The 16,169-nt window shown below is 35.6% G+C and overlaps 1 protein-coding gene across 1 annotated transcript; it reads left to right on the top strand.

Moving 5' to 3' along the window:
• Positions 1–2,555: 2,555 nt before the first annotated feature.
• LOC109069498 (noelin-3) lies at positions 2,556–15,197 on the top strand. The gene is made up of 6 exons (XM_042752163.1): positions 2,556–2,998; positions 9,134–9,277; positions 11,848–12,003; positions 12,216–12,435; positions 13,665–13,771; positions 13,946–15,197. The coding sequence occupies exons 1-6, from the start codon at positions 2,930–2,932 to the stop codon at positions 14,621–14,623; spliced, it is 1,374 nt and encodes a 457-aa protein (XP_042608097.1). The 5' UTR covers positions 2,556–2,929; the 3' UTR covers positions 14,624–15,197.
• Positions 15,198–16,169: the final 972 nt, after the last annotated feature.

Here is a 16,169-nt window from a genome sequence, read left to right as displayed (position 1 = left end):
TAATTTTAAACCCATCGGCAGGTGTTGCTGAGCAACTGAACTGAGTAAAGCAATAATGAATAAGAGAGAGAGAGAAGACACCATGCCAAGTCACATGGAAAGGAGAATGGGTTCAAGATCAAAGATCAAAGAGGGCAAGTGAGATTAATGTGATCGTGAGGTGGTGTGGGAAGCTCAGGTGCTCGGTGGCTCATTAACACTAGACCGCAACATGCACACCTACTCTCAAAAAACACCACAAGCATGTATTCACAAGCGAAATACAGACCAGGAGCACTCAAACTTTGCCTTATTAGTATGTAAGTGTACAAGAGTGAACTGAACAGATAGGAAGACAAGCAGGAGGAGAATTTGTAAGGAACAACACCGTCTCCTGATCATTAGCGAAAGTAAACAGTTTTATAGAGTCTTCTGATAGACTCATGAATAATGCAAGTGAAATATGAAAGGGCGAATTACAATAAGTTTTACATAAACATGCGGAGAAAGATTCAACAAAAGCTCATTTTCAAACACTTGACTTTGTTTTCTCACAGAAGGCTGTATGTGCAAATAAACACGAGATGAGAATTTCTCCAATTTACCACCCTCAAACAAGACGCTCCGCCAGAGATGAACTCAAATTGTTTGCCGAGCATAATTTGCCCGCGATGAGGATTTGCTGTGTGTGAACAAAATCATCCGACAGCCATTATACCATGTACGGCGGAGAACTTTCATAACTTTGATTTGTATTATTTCGTTAACTAGAGTAACAATAACTTTTCATAAGAGAAAGCAGCTCAGGATATGAGCCTGAAAGCGAATCAACATTCTTCATCTAGAAACTCTCATTTCTTAACTGCTTTAGTATTTATTAGTATTAGATTGAATTGGAGGCTGCTGTCTTAACCCATGCTGCAAACTCTCATGGAAAGCTTTTACTTGCTCTACATGAGACAGGAGTAGTGTCTAATTATGCTGTTGGCTGTATAATTAACTGATGTGACTAACATTTGCAAAAAGTGAGTAAAATGCAGGTGGTTAAAAACTACATTCATCTAAAAAAGAAAGAAAGAAGTAGTTATCTATAACAATGTATGACCAGGTCTTTAAAGAATACCCACTTTGCCATATTGAAATATTATCTTGGCAGCAGGTGTGTTGAGTAACCACCTTTGCCTGAATGAATCTCATTTAGACATCCCTCATGGACATCAGTTCAACAGATGTGGGTGGTTTTGAAAGATGTTCGGCATCCATTTTGCATAAATCATTAACACTTTAGGGTGCTGTATGTCAGTACATTCTGTCTCTATCAGAACTGCACTGTATTACCAGCATAAACATTTGAGTGTAAAGTTGAATTGAAGAATTAACTGTGCATCTGTACCTTTTTATGCATTAATTTTATTATCATTGTTGTAAAACAACTTACTTCAATTAATAAAACCTGCTTTGCCCTTTAAAATATACATTCACTATAATAATGAAGGTGGTAAAATAGAAGGCCACATGATGAATTAAAAGTTCCTCAAAATTAACCTTTCCATGAGCCATGACTAATAAACATATGTAGACACTATTCATTGGTACAGAAACAAAGCACCAAGGTGACGTAACTGAAATAATAGAGTAAACAACACTGTAAAAAAAAAAAATTTAATTATGCTATAATCAGATCTCCTGTACAGCTGTACAAGCCAAAACTACACTGAAGTTGATTATATGTATTGCAACTGTATGTATGTACACGCACATATATGTATAAGTCGCAAAAATACACAAAACTGCATACAGTTGCTTTAAAGTACTGGGGAAAAAAGAATAAACAAAATAATCAAATTCAATGTAAAAAATAACAACATTTAACAACATACTACTACTTACCACCACCCCACCACTTCTTAAAAAAACCTACATCAGCATCATACTATAAAACTAAAACAACAATTATTTATTAAAATGTTTGTTTGTTTGTTTGTTTGTTTGTTTGTTTGTTTGTTTTTACTCTTAATTATGATTTATTAATAGGTTTTTTTGTTTGTTTTTTTACTTTACAGAAACTGTTTGGTTACAGTAAAATTGCATGTGGTGTCCTATTAAATTGATTTGCGTGTAAATTATTAGTGTAAAAATAGTGTATTTAGGGGCACTTCACACAGAAAGCGTTATTCCATCCCATTGCGCTATATTTCTATTGTTTTTCCTATGGAATTTGCGCTAAACGGACGTGTTTGACAGCTTCGCTCGAGTCTCGCGTCTTTTGCAGCATCTCGCGCGAGACACGGCGTTCCAAAAACGCGACGTAAGATAAACCTGAAGGAAAGAAAAAAAAAAACGCGTCTGGAGACACTGCGTTCTTAACCCAGAGAATAACCCGTTAAAATTTTCTTGAAAATTTAATGAGTTCATACATTTATATATAAATAAATGCAACTTCATTTTAATAAGTTTAAACAAAACAGACTTCCATTTTTTGAATGTGATCACAGACATTTGGAGCCCATTGGAGCCTAAATGCATTTGCACTTTATCCGTGCACGGTTGTCCTAAGAACCACAGGCGACTGTGACAACATGACCATTTCTCACAAAGCTAAGTGTTGCGTGCATTTGGAATTATATGGTGTATTGACGCTGCAGTGACCGTATGCACTCGCCAACTTTGCTCAACTAGTTAACGTTTGAATAATGAAATGATGTCACATCCGCTGTGAAGGTCTCCTTGGTAGTGTTGGATGCTCTCGCGCGCTGTCTGCTGAATCCTCATGCGCGTGCGGTCGTAACTTTGGACAGCGCGCGCTCAGTATTGGCTGCACGCGGGAGCTCGCGCGGCGAAGCAGCACGGTAATGAATGTGGATCTATCCGCCCTGTTCTGTTCGGGCATCATCTGCCACGCCGAGGACGCGATATTAACGCCAGAAAAGTGCGATAGAGCAGTGACAGCATGATCCTTCTTTTCGGTGCATTAAATCCCCTGCTTTTCCTCATTGTCTTCGGACTGTATCCATCCATGGTAAGTTGATGTGATGAGTTGCAAGCTAAAATATTTCAGGATAATGCATTTCTTGATTTTTGTATTTTTGTGTGAGTATATCTGAAACTGACTACATTTGCTTTAGTGGGAAATAAATTAGTTATTATTTTAAATTATAGCAAGTTGGCTTCTGCCGCTTCAAATGTGTAATTTGGTATAGAATTGTTTAACATAATTTCATAGGGTCCTCATTGGAGTCCTCAGTATTATGCATCATTTAATACATGATATGTATGCGTTGTAGGAAAATAAATCTATTCCACAGATAATAAACTTTGGTTTATTCAAACCTTCCCAGATGTTTTACAGTTTTTCTAGGGATGCGTGACATGCAGCAGATATTTATAAGCACTGGAAATGTGAATTTTGTAGATTTTTTTTTTTTTACATTGTCGCCAGTGTGGATTCATAAGATGCATACTTATGATTTCACCAGCCAGTGAATATAATGGTGTAATGCTAAATTCTGGTCCACTGCCCAGCACAGTAAATAAGCAAAATAACCTGTCACTGTAAAAATGATAGAGGAAGCAATATAAAGCAATATTATTAATTAAATAAAATGTTTAAAAGTATTAATCAAATGGGCTCCACAAAAGTGAATAATTAAAAGGAGCAACTGCATAGAACAGAAAAAAAGAAAAAAAATCTGTTGTTGCAAAACAACTTCCACTTTAATGAACAGTATTTAAAAAATAAATTAGATTGATTAACTAAGAATAGTTTTGAAAATCCTGCATTAGATGATAAGCAAACTATTTCCTTTGTCGAAAAGCCCAGTGCTTGTCTAATGACATCACATGAATACTCATCACATAACATGACAAAAAAATATGCATTGAGCACCTAAAATGTAATGCACAGATGAAACAAAACAAGGTAACAACAATCTGATCATTTACAATGCAAACAGATGCACAAACCAACAAGTGACAACAAAATCAACAACAACATAAATAAAACTGGCAAACGGTTAGAAAATGCAACCATAATTATTCACGTCCCAGTGCACCCTGGGAAGGGGACGAATGGGACTGAAAGGAAATGCATGTAAATTTAAAACTATGTATTTGCATTATGTTGGATTTACACAGACATATTCATATTCAGTTGATTATAGCCTTAACAACAAAAAATGGTAAATTTTGTTAATAAATTATCAATAAAACAAAAACAAATATAATATTATAATAACTTATACAATTTAAATACAATTTATTATAAAATATATATCATCCTAATAAAATAAAAATGAAAACCTATTAAATAATATACTCAGCGTTTTCAAATAAAACAGAATCCCCATTAAAAAAATAAAAAATAAATAAAATCCCCATTACAAGGTGTAACAAGTGCTAAAATGAGTGTGGTGATGTGCTTCAGCTGTTTAGTCATAGGTGGACAGGAGTTGTCCACACTGCCGTGGTGCTGAAGTGAACTAATCACATACAGACATATGCCTTCATGGACTAGACAGTGAATTGCTTTTAGTTGGAACCATTTGTTTAACCAGTGAACAACTTTGCTAGTTCTCTGCTGGCTTTTTGACCTCCCCATAGAAATTCTTCAGAATGTCAAAAGGTCCATAAATAAACACTCACACAAAAGAGAATTGCAAATCCCCCATAGACCCCAGCAAGAGGGTGTTTGAGCTGTTTGACTATGAAACTGAATGGACGTTAGCGTAATGGGCTTCTAATTACATTGTTGTTGCTTGTGGGATGAGTGATTCATGATGATTAATTTGATGTGCTGAAATGTGCTTTTTATGGTGACAAATTGCATTACACACCTACGGGATACAGCTTTCTAATGTTGGTGAAGGGATCCATAATAATACAAACCTTCACCTCATTTAGCATCCAGAGTTTAGTTTTATAGCAGGACAGTTTTTGTATGAGTTTGAATGGAAAAGTCAATTCAGTCATGTATTGATCCGATGTCATTATGTTTCTTAATGTGGTGCTGTGAATCAGGGTTATTACAGTTCACAAAAAAAACAAAACAAAACAAAACAAAAACACCTAAAATCACAAGCATTTGCATTACTTGAAAAAAATAAATAAATAAGAACTTTTTTATTATTATTTCAGCCAGTTTTTGAGGAAAATTTTGGCCATTTTCATTTAGTTTAACTTGATGAATTGAAACAACTAAAAAAGAAATAGTAATTAATTAAAACTATATTGACATGACATAAAATAATAATATTAATAAAAATGATAAAAACACAATAAAAGGACAAACTTTAAAATAAAATAAAAACAAAATACAACAATAAAAACTAATTAAAATGATAAATAAAACTATACTGTATTGTGAATATCTTTTGCTATCTGACCCAGAATACACTCCAAATATTGATGTAGCCTATTTGACATTCATAAATGACTTTATGAAATCACAAGAAATATGTTTGCTGCCTGTCTACTTCTCTAATCCGAACATTACGAACAACAATGAATGAATGAAAGTCACCGCTTACACGTGTATTTTCATTTACCTTAGCAGAACCGATAACCGTAGTACACACGTATGATGAATGAAATAAACCATCATACCCATACAATAAATAACAAATCTGCTATGCACGAACACTGCCACACCCTCACTAGATTTATGGCTGAGACTTTATAAAGATGGCTGATAATGAATGAAAGCCTTTTTTTATCTTTCTATGCCTCGCTAGCTTTCAGAAGTGTACTCAGATATGGAGATATAGTCTAGAGGTCAGAGCACAAGAAAGCAAGATTAAGCTAGCCACAGAAAGGGAGAAAGAAAAAAAATAATTGCAATTTCTATAAGCAGCAGGCTAAGCATTTTAATTTTCAAACAGGTGTTGTTGATACCAGCACTTGATGAAAAGCATGGCAGAGCCAAATACTAGTGAGAACAAAATAATAGAGGACTGTTTTGTCTGCTTTGTATTTAATTATCACAGTACAAATATCAGACATGAACCCCTGCATTTACTAGTGTGTGAGCAGCACACACACAAATGTTCAACTTTACACATTTTTTCCCCGCCAAACTTTTTCAAATGAACTGTTTGAATTTAGTCATAACAGTTGCTTTTAAAATCATGATTTCCACTATCAGGACAGAAATGGGAGTCCATTTAAAAGACATGATCATCAGTACCTGGATGGTCATTCATTGTATATTCCTCCATGCTCTGTAGTGATATATTCGGCTTTTCAAACCTCTCTCTCTGTCTCTATTGCATGTGCAATTTGTTTTCATCAACTTAAATGGAAGTGGACGTGAATGTCGTACTCTGTGTGACTGTAAAAGAATCCATCATTTTATAACTGAAGTTCTTTGTTGAGATACTGCTGATGTTGTAATGTAAGGTACACGTATAACTGCCGTACGCTGCATTTATCATAAATTACTCTATTTCAGAAAATACTGCAATGCAAAATAGAACCAATTTCACTACTGTTTTAGACAGGCTGTCAGTCTGTGCATCAGTGGTGGGGATTTTTCAGTTGCTCCGTATGCAAGTTATATAATTTTGCCAGTAGGTGGTGACATGTGTTCGCCTTTGTGCCTTTAACCAATTTGTGCAAAACAATGGTTAATTCAGGAACGAAAATAAAGACTTGCCTTATGAGCAAGTCACCATTTACCGAAACCAATTCATTCAGGAATGAAGCAAGATTGCCTTTATGAGTCACTGTATGATACCCTTAACCAATTAATTCAAAAAACGCCAATTCATTTAGGAACAGGAGTAGTGGCCATCTTTATAAGCGAGTCAATCTATTTACTCAACTGCTTTGTTCAAAATACCAGTTCATTCAGGACTGAGAGATGTGACAGTCTTTATGAAGGAGTCACCATTCTCTCAACCGATTCATTCCAAAAAACACCATTCAGAAACCAAACTAGTGGCGGCCTTTATGAACAAGTCACCATTTACTTAACCGATTCATTCAAAACTTCAAATTATTCAGGAATGAAATAAGACTGCTTTTATTTGTGAGTCTTTGAATTATACACTTAACCAATTCATTCAAAAAAACACTCATGTTTGAATGAAACAAGCAGCTGTCTTTGTAATGAATTTACTCAACTGATTTATTCAAAACTGATTAATTCAGGATCAAAACAATGACCATCTTTATAAGTCATTGAATCAATAATGTACAGATTTGTTTAAAAACAAATTAATTTAGGAAATTAACTAGTTGCCTTCTTTATGAGTGAGTTATTATTCAATCACCTGATTCTTAAAAAACACTTTCATTCAGAAACTAAAAAAAAAAAAATAATCAGTCATTCAGTTAATTAATTTGATTCATTCAACAATGATTTAATTAATGCTCCTGTGTGTTGCTTAGGCTTCATTTGTACTATTTTGTTGGCTGAGCAAAAATCTACAAGTAGCTGGCAATTTTGTGTCTAAAATGTAAGTTACTCAGTATTGATGTCTTGTTAATTGAACTGTTGTATAACAGCAATGACAAACTTGTAAAAAAAAATCATAAATGGAGAAGAGAATGTTTTTTAAGAAACTGAAAATATGTACCAATGGTAGAAAAAAAAGAAGAAGAAGCGGAGGCAGTCAAGGATGGCATGGGATGCCTCTGTCCTCAGCTTATCTTTTTGTCCTCTCAAGTGAATCCTCAAAACCTCCCCATAGTTTTCCATCCTGTCTTTTCACTATCCCAATTCTTTCTTCCTGTATTGTTTTTGTTTATTTTTTAAGCCCTGCTTGTATTTGTGGATTCGTTGAGTGCACAGTTACACGTCTCGCACATCAACTCTCACAACCGAACAAACAAATAAAACAAAAAAGCTGAACAACATCATCAACAACACAACAAGATTATTAGAGCGAGAGAACAGTGGCATTATTGTGACTGACAGGGACACGCCCACTTTATGATGTCACATGCACTCGGGTCCAGTATTTCCAATAGATAAAAGCAGGTTTATGATGTGGCCTCCTTGGCTTTTCAGTCCACCTAAGCAATTTATTTTATTCATCTCCTGAGAAACTGCCGTCTGGGGTAATGGCATGCCTGATTGACTGTTATAGTTCACAAAAACAAGCCTTTATCAGTTAGCAAGGCCTTCGCGTGCTTCATATAAAAGACAACCATGGGTTTTAGCATTCGCGCCGTAGCCTTGTTGTTAAAGGTGATCTTAAGGCTGCACAATAATTTTTTTTTAAATGACATTCCTCTGAATTCACTCAGTGGATAAAATCTGTCATATTTTCCTGCCTTCTGCACAATAAAATAAATGAGTTCAATGATAAGTAAAAGGGATAGTTCACAACAAAAAAATCAGTCACTTTTTTGCCCTCATGTCAGTCCAAACCGGTATTACTTTTTCTGCCATAGCTTAAAAGCTTTCAAGCTTTAAAAAGCATGCAACAGCACCATATTTCATTGTGTGAAATATTTAGTCTTTTGAAGTCATACTGTATGATTGCTTTGTGCAACAAATAGAAGGAAATTCACTGAAAATCTTGACATCTGCCCTAGTTTTCCTTGGTATTTTCATGACAAGTAGCAATGTCCAATCCATAAACAATTTTTTTTTTCATTTGGATCTTTTTCGATGAAACACCTGATCCAGTTTAATTAGGAATCAAACCAACATGTTAACAGATATGGTCATAACATTAATTGTTGGTGAAGATTATAAGTAAATAATAATGCCAAATGATTATTATTGGTGGTAATATTAATAATGCTAAAAATAATTATCACTTTTATTAGTAGTAGTAGCAATAATAATTTATTCATTCATTATTTATTCAGTAAATAATACATGTAAATTCCTGTCTGTATTTTGCCCAGAGCTACTTTACAACTTAAGAAGACTTTGGAATAAGGTGAATAAGGCACATGGACCTCTTCAAAGTACTTTTCATTTGCTTTTTCTGTGCTTTTTGAGGCATTAATGTCCCTGTTCTTTGTAACTGCATGAAAAAGACTATGAAAAACAGTCTTCTCTTTCAAGCAGAAGAGTGTCATAATGTCAAAGTCATATCATATTGTTTTGGAAAGACATCAGGATGAGTGAATGATGACAGAACTGTCATTTTTTTGGGGTGAACTAGTCTTTTAAAGTGTATGTGTGTGTGTGTCTCTGCAGACGATTGGTCCCAAGGAAGGATGGCAGGTGTATAGTTCAGCACAGGATGCTGACGGACGCTGTATCTGCACTGTGGTCGCACCGGAACAAAACCTCTGCTCCAGGGATGCCAAGAGCAGACAGCTCCGACAGCTGCTGGAGAAGGTCTCATGCATAAACACACACATTTTACTGCGCTTCTTTATTTTTCTGATGTATATATCATATATATCTTAATCACACTGTATACTAGAGAAAAATATTTGTAGTATATACATACAGTATGTTACCATTCAAAAGCTTATTTTTTTAAAGAAATAGCAAAAAAATTAAATTTATCAAGTGAGAGTAAATACTTTTACATTGATACAATTTTTTTTTTTTTTAGGATATTTCTGTTCTTTTGAACTTCCTATTTATTAAAGAATCCTGTATCATGGTTTCCACAAAACTACTAAGCAGCACAGCTTTTTCCAACATTGATAATAATAAATGTTTCTTGAGCAGTCAACACTTTACTAATGTATTATTACATTATTATTACAAATTACATTATATAACTTATTATAAAAGAAAGTTCTTTACAATTTTTATATTTTAAATTATTACTGTTTTACTGTATTTTTGATCAAATAAATGCAGCCTTGTTGAGCAAAAGGTGCTTCTTACTGATGGTAGAACTTTTGAATGGTATAGTGCATATATAGACACAATGAATCAAACTTACAACTCTAATGCATTATTTGCAACTGAATACTTACTGTAAGATATTTAATGCTATTAGAATATTTGTCTTAATCTTCTCATACTCATGAAAGGGTGAAAAGAACTAGCCTACTGGGACGGTCTTTTGGAAACTTACAGTCAGATTTAGTAACAGCTTGCTCCAACGCAATCCATCTTTTGGCATTAAAATATTACTGTCAGGAGACGCACAATGAAGAACTAGTGCTGAAAAGGCATGGACACAGCCTGACATAATTGAGTATGCATTTGGAGGAGTTTCCCTTTCAGACGCATCATTTATGGGAGGAGAGTATTAAAATGAATCACACAACGTCATTTACTAATGTTTGTGCTGGTCAAATAACTGGTATTTTGCGCCATTATTTAACGCCCAAAAAAAGCAGGCAGTAATTTGAGCTGCTCCTGGTAGATTGCCCTGGTCATTATGGAAATGATCTGGCTGCATCTGTGTTCTTTATAGCGGACATTAGTAAATCACCCAAAGAATTTTCCCCTCCTGATGGCACTTTGATGGAATTGCGCTCTAATGCTAATTTGCCCCGTTTGGTAAATTTGGCCCTTAATGGCCTAAAAAAAACAACACATTAAAATCATGATATTCACATTGTTTCTTAGTTTTATATAGCTAGCAGATGCATTGCGAAAATAATTTGAATATTCAAAATATCGCAAAGCCTAGTAATAGCACAGGATTTTTTCTCATGAAGCATTTCTTCATGCTTTCTGTTCTTTCTTTCAACACACACAGGCATCATTTGGCTAGTATATATTGTGTGGACAACTAATGTACTGTTTTGCCTCAGGGACTCACACATTTCAGGAGCTACTGTAGCCTGCAACTAATACTGACATAAACACACACACACATACACACACACACTTGTCCTTTCTCTCAGTCTTTCAGTCACACATAACATATTCCACTCCCCCATCAGTTTTTATCCTCTTTTATCAGTCTCATTCCCAGTTAGGACCTTTAAACACACATGCACACAAGTAAAAAAAAAAAAAAAAGCGCTGATAGTTACTTCAACTGTGTTGAACAAGAGGCTGATTTTATGCAGATCATTAATAACTGATTTTATGATAAATGATACATGCCGCAATCCAGTGGGAGCCTGACTGCCGTTAATATTGATATGTACATTTATTAACGCCTCCATTTTCTCTATAGCCTGAAAAGAAAGTCGGGGCCCACAGAGGACGCATCTCATTCATGATTCATGGATTTCCGCTTTTCTTGTGCCACAGTCAAGGTAGCTAATCAGACCGTTTGACGGAGACAAACACAGTGAGATTGGAGCGACTGTTTAGGGTTTATTTTATCAACCCCTTTTTAAAGATTCATTAATTATAGACAGTTTATCCATAACTTATGCAAAGAAATGTGTCATTGGAAAATGCTTCCCATTACGTCTTACACAGACCTGCTGAGGTGGAATGGATAGATCACAAAATAATAAATTCATCGACTCATCCTCATGACGCCCAAATAACGTATTGTTTTTCATAAAAATGGTGACCAGTTGTTGTCAAGGATCAAAACAAACAAAAAAGTACCATTAATCAAAAATGTCTATGGATAATTGTTCACTGGTACAAAAGTGCAAATATCATGGATTAATTTACATCTACAATTCAGTTCAAATGTTTGGGGACAGTACAAAAGAGGTTATGTTCACCAAGGCTGCATTTATTTAATCAAAAATACAATAAAAACATTAAAATTGTGGAATATTATTACAATTTAAAATGCCTGCTTTTTATTTTAATAATTTTCAAAATGTTATTTATTCCTGTGATGGCAAAGCTGGATTTTCAGCATCATTACTCCAGTCTTTAGTGTCACATGATCCTTCAGAAATCATTTTAATATTGATTTGCTGCTCAATAAACATTGCTATGTTTATTATTAGCAATGTTGAAATCGGTTATGCTGTTTATTTCTAGTTTTGTCTAACTTCCTGACTTGTGGTTTTGTGACACAGGTGCAGAATATGTCTCAATCAATTGAAGTCCTGAATCTGCGCACGCAGCGCGATTTCCAGTATGTCATGAAAATGGAAAATCAAATGAAAGGGTTACGGACCAAATTCCGGCAAATTGAAGAGGACAGGAAAACTATAATGGCTAGAAACTTTAAGGTATGCTTTTATTAGGTTACAAAAGACCTGCTGCTGGAAATGCAAACATCAGCATTAGCCATGAATATTGCATGTGTTATGTCAAATGGTGAAATATATGTATAATAGAATTTTACTATAACTACATAATGGAATGCGTTTTATGGCTAAACGTTGTTTATTGTGAGCAATGTGTGAAGCGTAACAACATCTGTGTGGGTGTGTGTCTACAGGAGCTGAAAGATCGCATGGATGAACTCCAGCCATTGATTCCTGTACTAGAGCAGTACAAAACAGATGCTAAGCTGATCTCTCAGTTCAAAGAGGAAATCAGGAATCTGTCTGCCGTGCTGACGGGCATCCAGGAGGAGCTGGGAGCTTATGACTACGAGCAGCTCTATCAGAGAGTGCTCAGCCTGGACAGTCGCCTACGAAACTGCATGAGCAAACTCAGTAAGTATAATCCACAGCTATGCAGAGTTAAAGCATTTTTTGTGAAATTTTAATGGGACCCTATTATACTAGTTTTATTTCATTTTGAAAGAACATTTAAAGACACAGTGGTATATCATAATATACCAATTAATGACCGACATTAATTGGATTCAGGCTAACCTGCTCAAGTGAGTTTCTTAAGGGGTATTTACATCTAGCTCAAGCAGCTAGATGAAGGTGGAGGTAAAGCAATGGAAATAAAATGCAGGGTTTGAACTGTAGTTGGACTGTTTTTAACATGACAGGCTATCTTTAAAATGCTACATTCATGGCAGGCAGGATGCTCAAAAAAAGATGAGATGGGTCAAAACAGCCAAAGGCATCTGTCTGTATTTTTATGGCTGTAGTAACAGTGCTTCCAAACTATTATTTATTTCACATTTAGCTGACCAAAAGTACTGTAAAAGCAGTAATGTTGTGAAATATTATTATAATTTAAACTGTAACTGTTTTCTGTTTTAATTTATTTTAAAATGTCATTTATTCCTGTGCTGGCAAAACTGAATTATTAACAACCATTACTGCAGTCTTTAGTGTCACATGATCCTTTAGAAATCATTCTAATATGCTGATTTGCTGCTTAAGAAACATTTCCTATTGTTATAAAAGTTTAAAACAGTTGTGCTGCTTAATATTTTTAGGGTTGTTTTTCCAACATCCTGTTTTTCTTTTCCCCTTGATTTATAGCGCAATGTACATTGATAAGCAAAAAAGTACATTAAAGTACAGCCTGCAAAATAAAGACACAAAGTGATGTCTCAGTTAAAAAATAAAATATCCTGCTCAAAGCAAAATACAAAAATCATTGATTTACCTCCAACCTTTGTTTTTCTGTATTGGAGGTTTAATTATTTCTTTGAAATTAAATAACGTGTTTTCAACAGTCCATAAATAACACCTGTGATTCTGAATATGAAGAGCTAAAAAGCCTTGCAGTATTAATAAGTTGGCTAGTAGGCAAATTCAACAAAAGTTCCAATATGTAATTAATATTTTTGATGATTACATCCTAGCGCTGGGGGTTGGATGCACTAAGCTACAGTAGTACATCATTAAGAGTTGCTGTTGTTTTTCACATGCACCGAAAGCAACAAGCTTTAGAATGCATGAAATTGCTTCTACGAAAACAGCCGTTTGAAAAATAGAAGATGATTAAATTTAAATAAAGAATATTCTTTTTTTTTCAGCATGTGGGAAATTAATGAAAATCTCTGGCCCTGTGACTATAAAGACATCTGGAACGCGGTTTGGCGCATGGATGACCGACCCTCTTGCATCTCCAAGAAATAACCGGGTGAGTTCTGAAGTGGGCGGCACTACGTTCTTCAGTTTGATGAATGTTCTGCCATATACCTGATTAATCTTTTTCCTCCCCAGGATTACTTACACCCGCTTTCCACCAGGAGTAAAATAATTTAGTGTGCCGCTCATCTACATACTTTAATCTCACTCTGTCATATTCCCACAGGTTTGGTATATGGACACTTACACCAACAGCAAGGTGGTTCGAGAGTACAAAAGCATCGCAGACTTCATCTCCGGCTTGGAATCAAGAACCTATTACCTTCCCTTTAAATGGGCTGGAACCAACCATGTTGTCTACAATGGCTCTCTATACTACAACAAGGAGCAGAGCAACATCATTGTCAAATACAGCTTCGAGACCGGACGGGTTCTTGCCCAACGTGCTTTGGAGTACGCCGGCTTCCACAACGTCTACCCTTACACCTGGGGAGGCTTCTCTGACATCGACCTGATGGCGGACGAGCTGGGTCTGTGGGCTGTATACGCCACCAACCAGAATGCAGGAAACATTGTGATTTCTCAGTTAGAACCGCAGACGATAGAAGTTCTCCAGACGTGGAACACGGAATACTCCAAGAGGAACGCAGGCGAGTCCTTCATGATCTGCGGCACGCTCTACATCACCAATTCCCACCTGACCGGAGCCAAGGTGTATTATTCCTACAACACAAAGACCTCGACGTATGAGTACATGGACATCCCGTTTCACAACCAGTACTTTCACATCTCCATGCTTGACTACAACGCTCGAGAACGGGCGCTTTACGCCTGGAACAATGGACATCAGGTCATTTTCAATGTCACGCTTTTTCATGTCATCAAAACCGAAGACGACTCCTAATGGACTTAAAGGATAAAAGAAAGTAGGACAATTCAGTTTGAATTTCTGCTGTTATTTTCTACTCGTTTATGATTCTTTTCCCAAAATTAATGAGATATATTGCCTTTACTTCACCATAGACTGCAGTTTATGTCAAGCATCATCTCGTCGTGATTGATGACACATGAAGACTTGATGATGCAATGCCATTACAAACAGAACGATTTGAAATTCTTTTATTCATTTGCTCATAGCTGCTCTGAAAATTAGGCCTTACTTGCAACATTTCACAATGTGAGCCGCAGACGGATTGCTCTACTGCATGAATGTCTGATTCTTTCGCCATTTGTTATCCGTCCCGTGGTCTTTCTATATATCAGAAATTCCATTTTCTTATATAGTGGCGTGTTTTTGGCGACTTTGATTTCTCCAGACCTTCCTGGTAATCTAATGTTGTGTCAAGTTTAGTTGTACAAACTGTAGAGCCCTGAATATGAACCTACTGTATGTAAACGATTGTAACATTCATTGTCACTGTGAGAGGAAATATTTTATATTAAATCTAGAACAAAACAATAAATCAACTCAGAAAAAGCCACAAATCTACATCCATAAATGTAAACAACAGAACAGAAAAGGGCTGTGTGTGACACAGAGCAATTTCGTCAGGATTCGGTCTGGGTTATAATGAGGTCATTTGCTGATGATTGTGACAAGCCAGACTGCGGTTGCATTCACATTCATTTATGGGCAGCCGTTCTTACTTGATGACTTTGAATGCTGTCCTTTGGCATTTTCAATCAAGATCAAGGACACAGAAGCTGGGAGGGGATGATTCCAACTCCTCTCGGCAATTTCCTCTCCCTTCGTGTCTGTGTCAAGCCTCCCTGTCTGCTAGGGCACTGGGAATTTAAATGCACTTTTACCACCATCAATTCAGCTCTGGGAATAGATCACCCACATGGATTTACTACTGCTGTTTCCTCTCATCACACCCAGTGCATCTCTTATGAATATGTCTTGCAACATAGTCTTGCAACATATCTGCTAGCAGAAAGTTTAAATAGCTTTTTAGTTTGTGCAGTCCCCTCACCCCCTCCCCCATTTCAAGCTTAATTTTAAGTCATTTAAATTAAACTTTTTTTCTATTTATTTAAAGCCAAAAATGTAATATTTTCCTATGTTTTTACTCCTGCAATAGGAAGCCACAATTTCCTTTGGGTCTGTAAATTGTTCATTATAGCTTGGTATTTTTTGGACCACATTATAATGAGGCCTATTTTACAAATGCATAAAACTAATAGCTCAGCAGAGGAGCAATATCTACAGTATATAAATATAGTTTTTTCATAATATTGTTTTATCAGATGATAAATGTAATACAAGACTGATATTCACATTATCTCTTCAGCAGTCACCTGACAGTTTCCGTTAAGGCAACATGTATTTTGCTCCACATTGCTCATTTAAAATTCCAGAGAATGTGCAAAAAAAATTTGAAACTCTGTGTGATGCCATACTATTTCTATTCTCCATCCTTTCACAGATATATTTAAACCCATTTTGC

The sequence above is a fragment of the Cyprinus carpio genome, chromosome B24, assembly GCF_018340385.1.
Source record: "Cyprinus carpio isolate SPL01 chromosome B24, ASM1834038v1, whole genome shotgun sequence".
Lineage (NCBI taxonomy): Eukaryota > Metazoa > Chordata > Actinopteri > Cypriniformes > Cyprinidae > Cyprinus > Cyprinus carpio.
This window is presented reverse-complemented; position numbering and strand designations above follow the sequence as displayed.

Coding starts and splice junctions, on each gene's coding strand:
- LOC109069498 (XM_042752163.1), top strand. CDS start 2,930: ATGATCCTTCTTTTCGGTGCATTAAATCCCCTGCTTTTCCTCATTGTC. Junction 2,999..9,133: donor TCGGACTGTATCCATCCATG/GTAAGTTGATGT, acceptor GTGTCTCTGCAG/ACGATTGGTCCCAAGGAAGG. Junction 9,278..11,847: donor TCCGACAGCTGCTGGAGAAG/GTCTCATGCATA, acceptor TTTGTGACACAG/GTGCAGAATATGTCTCAATC.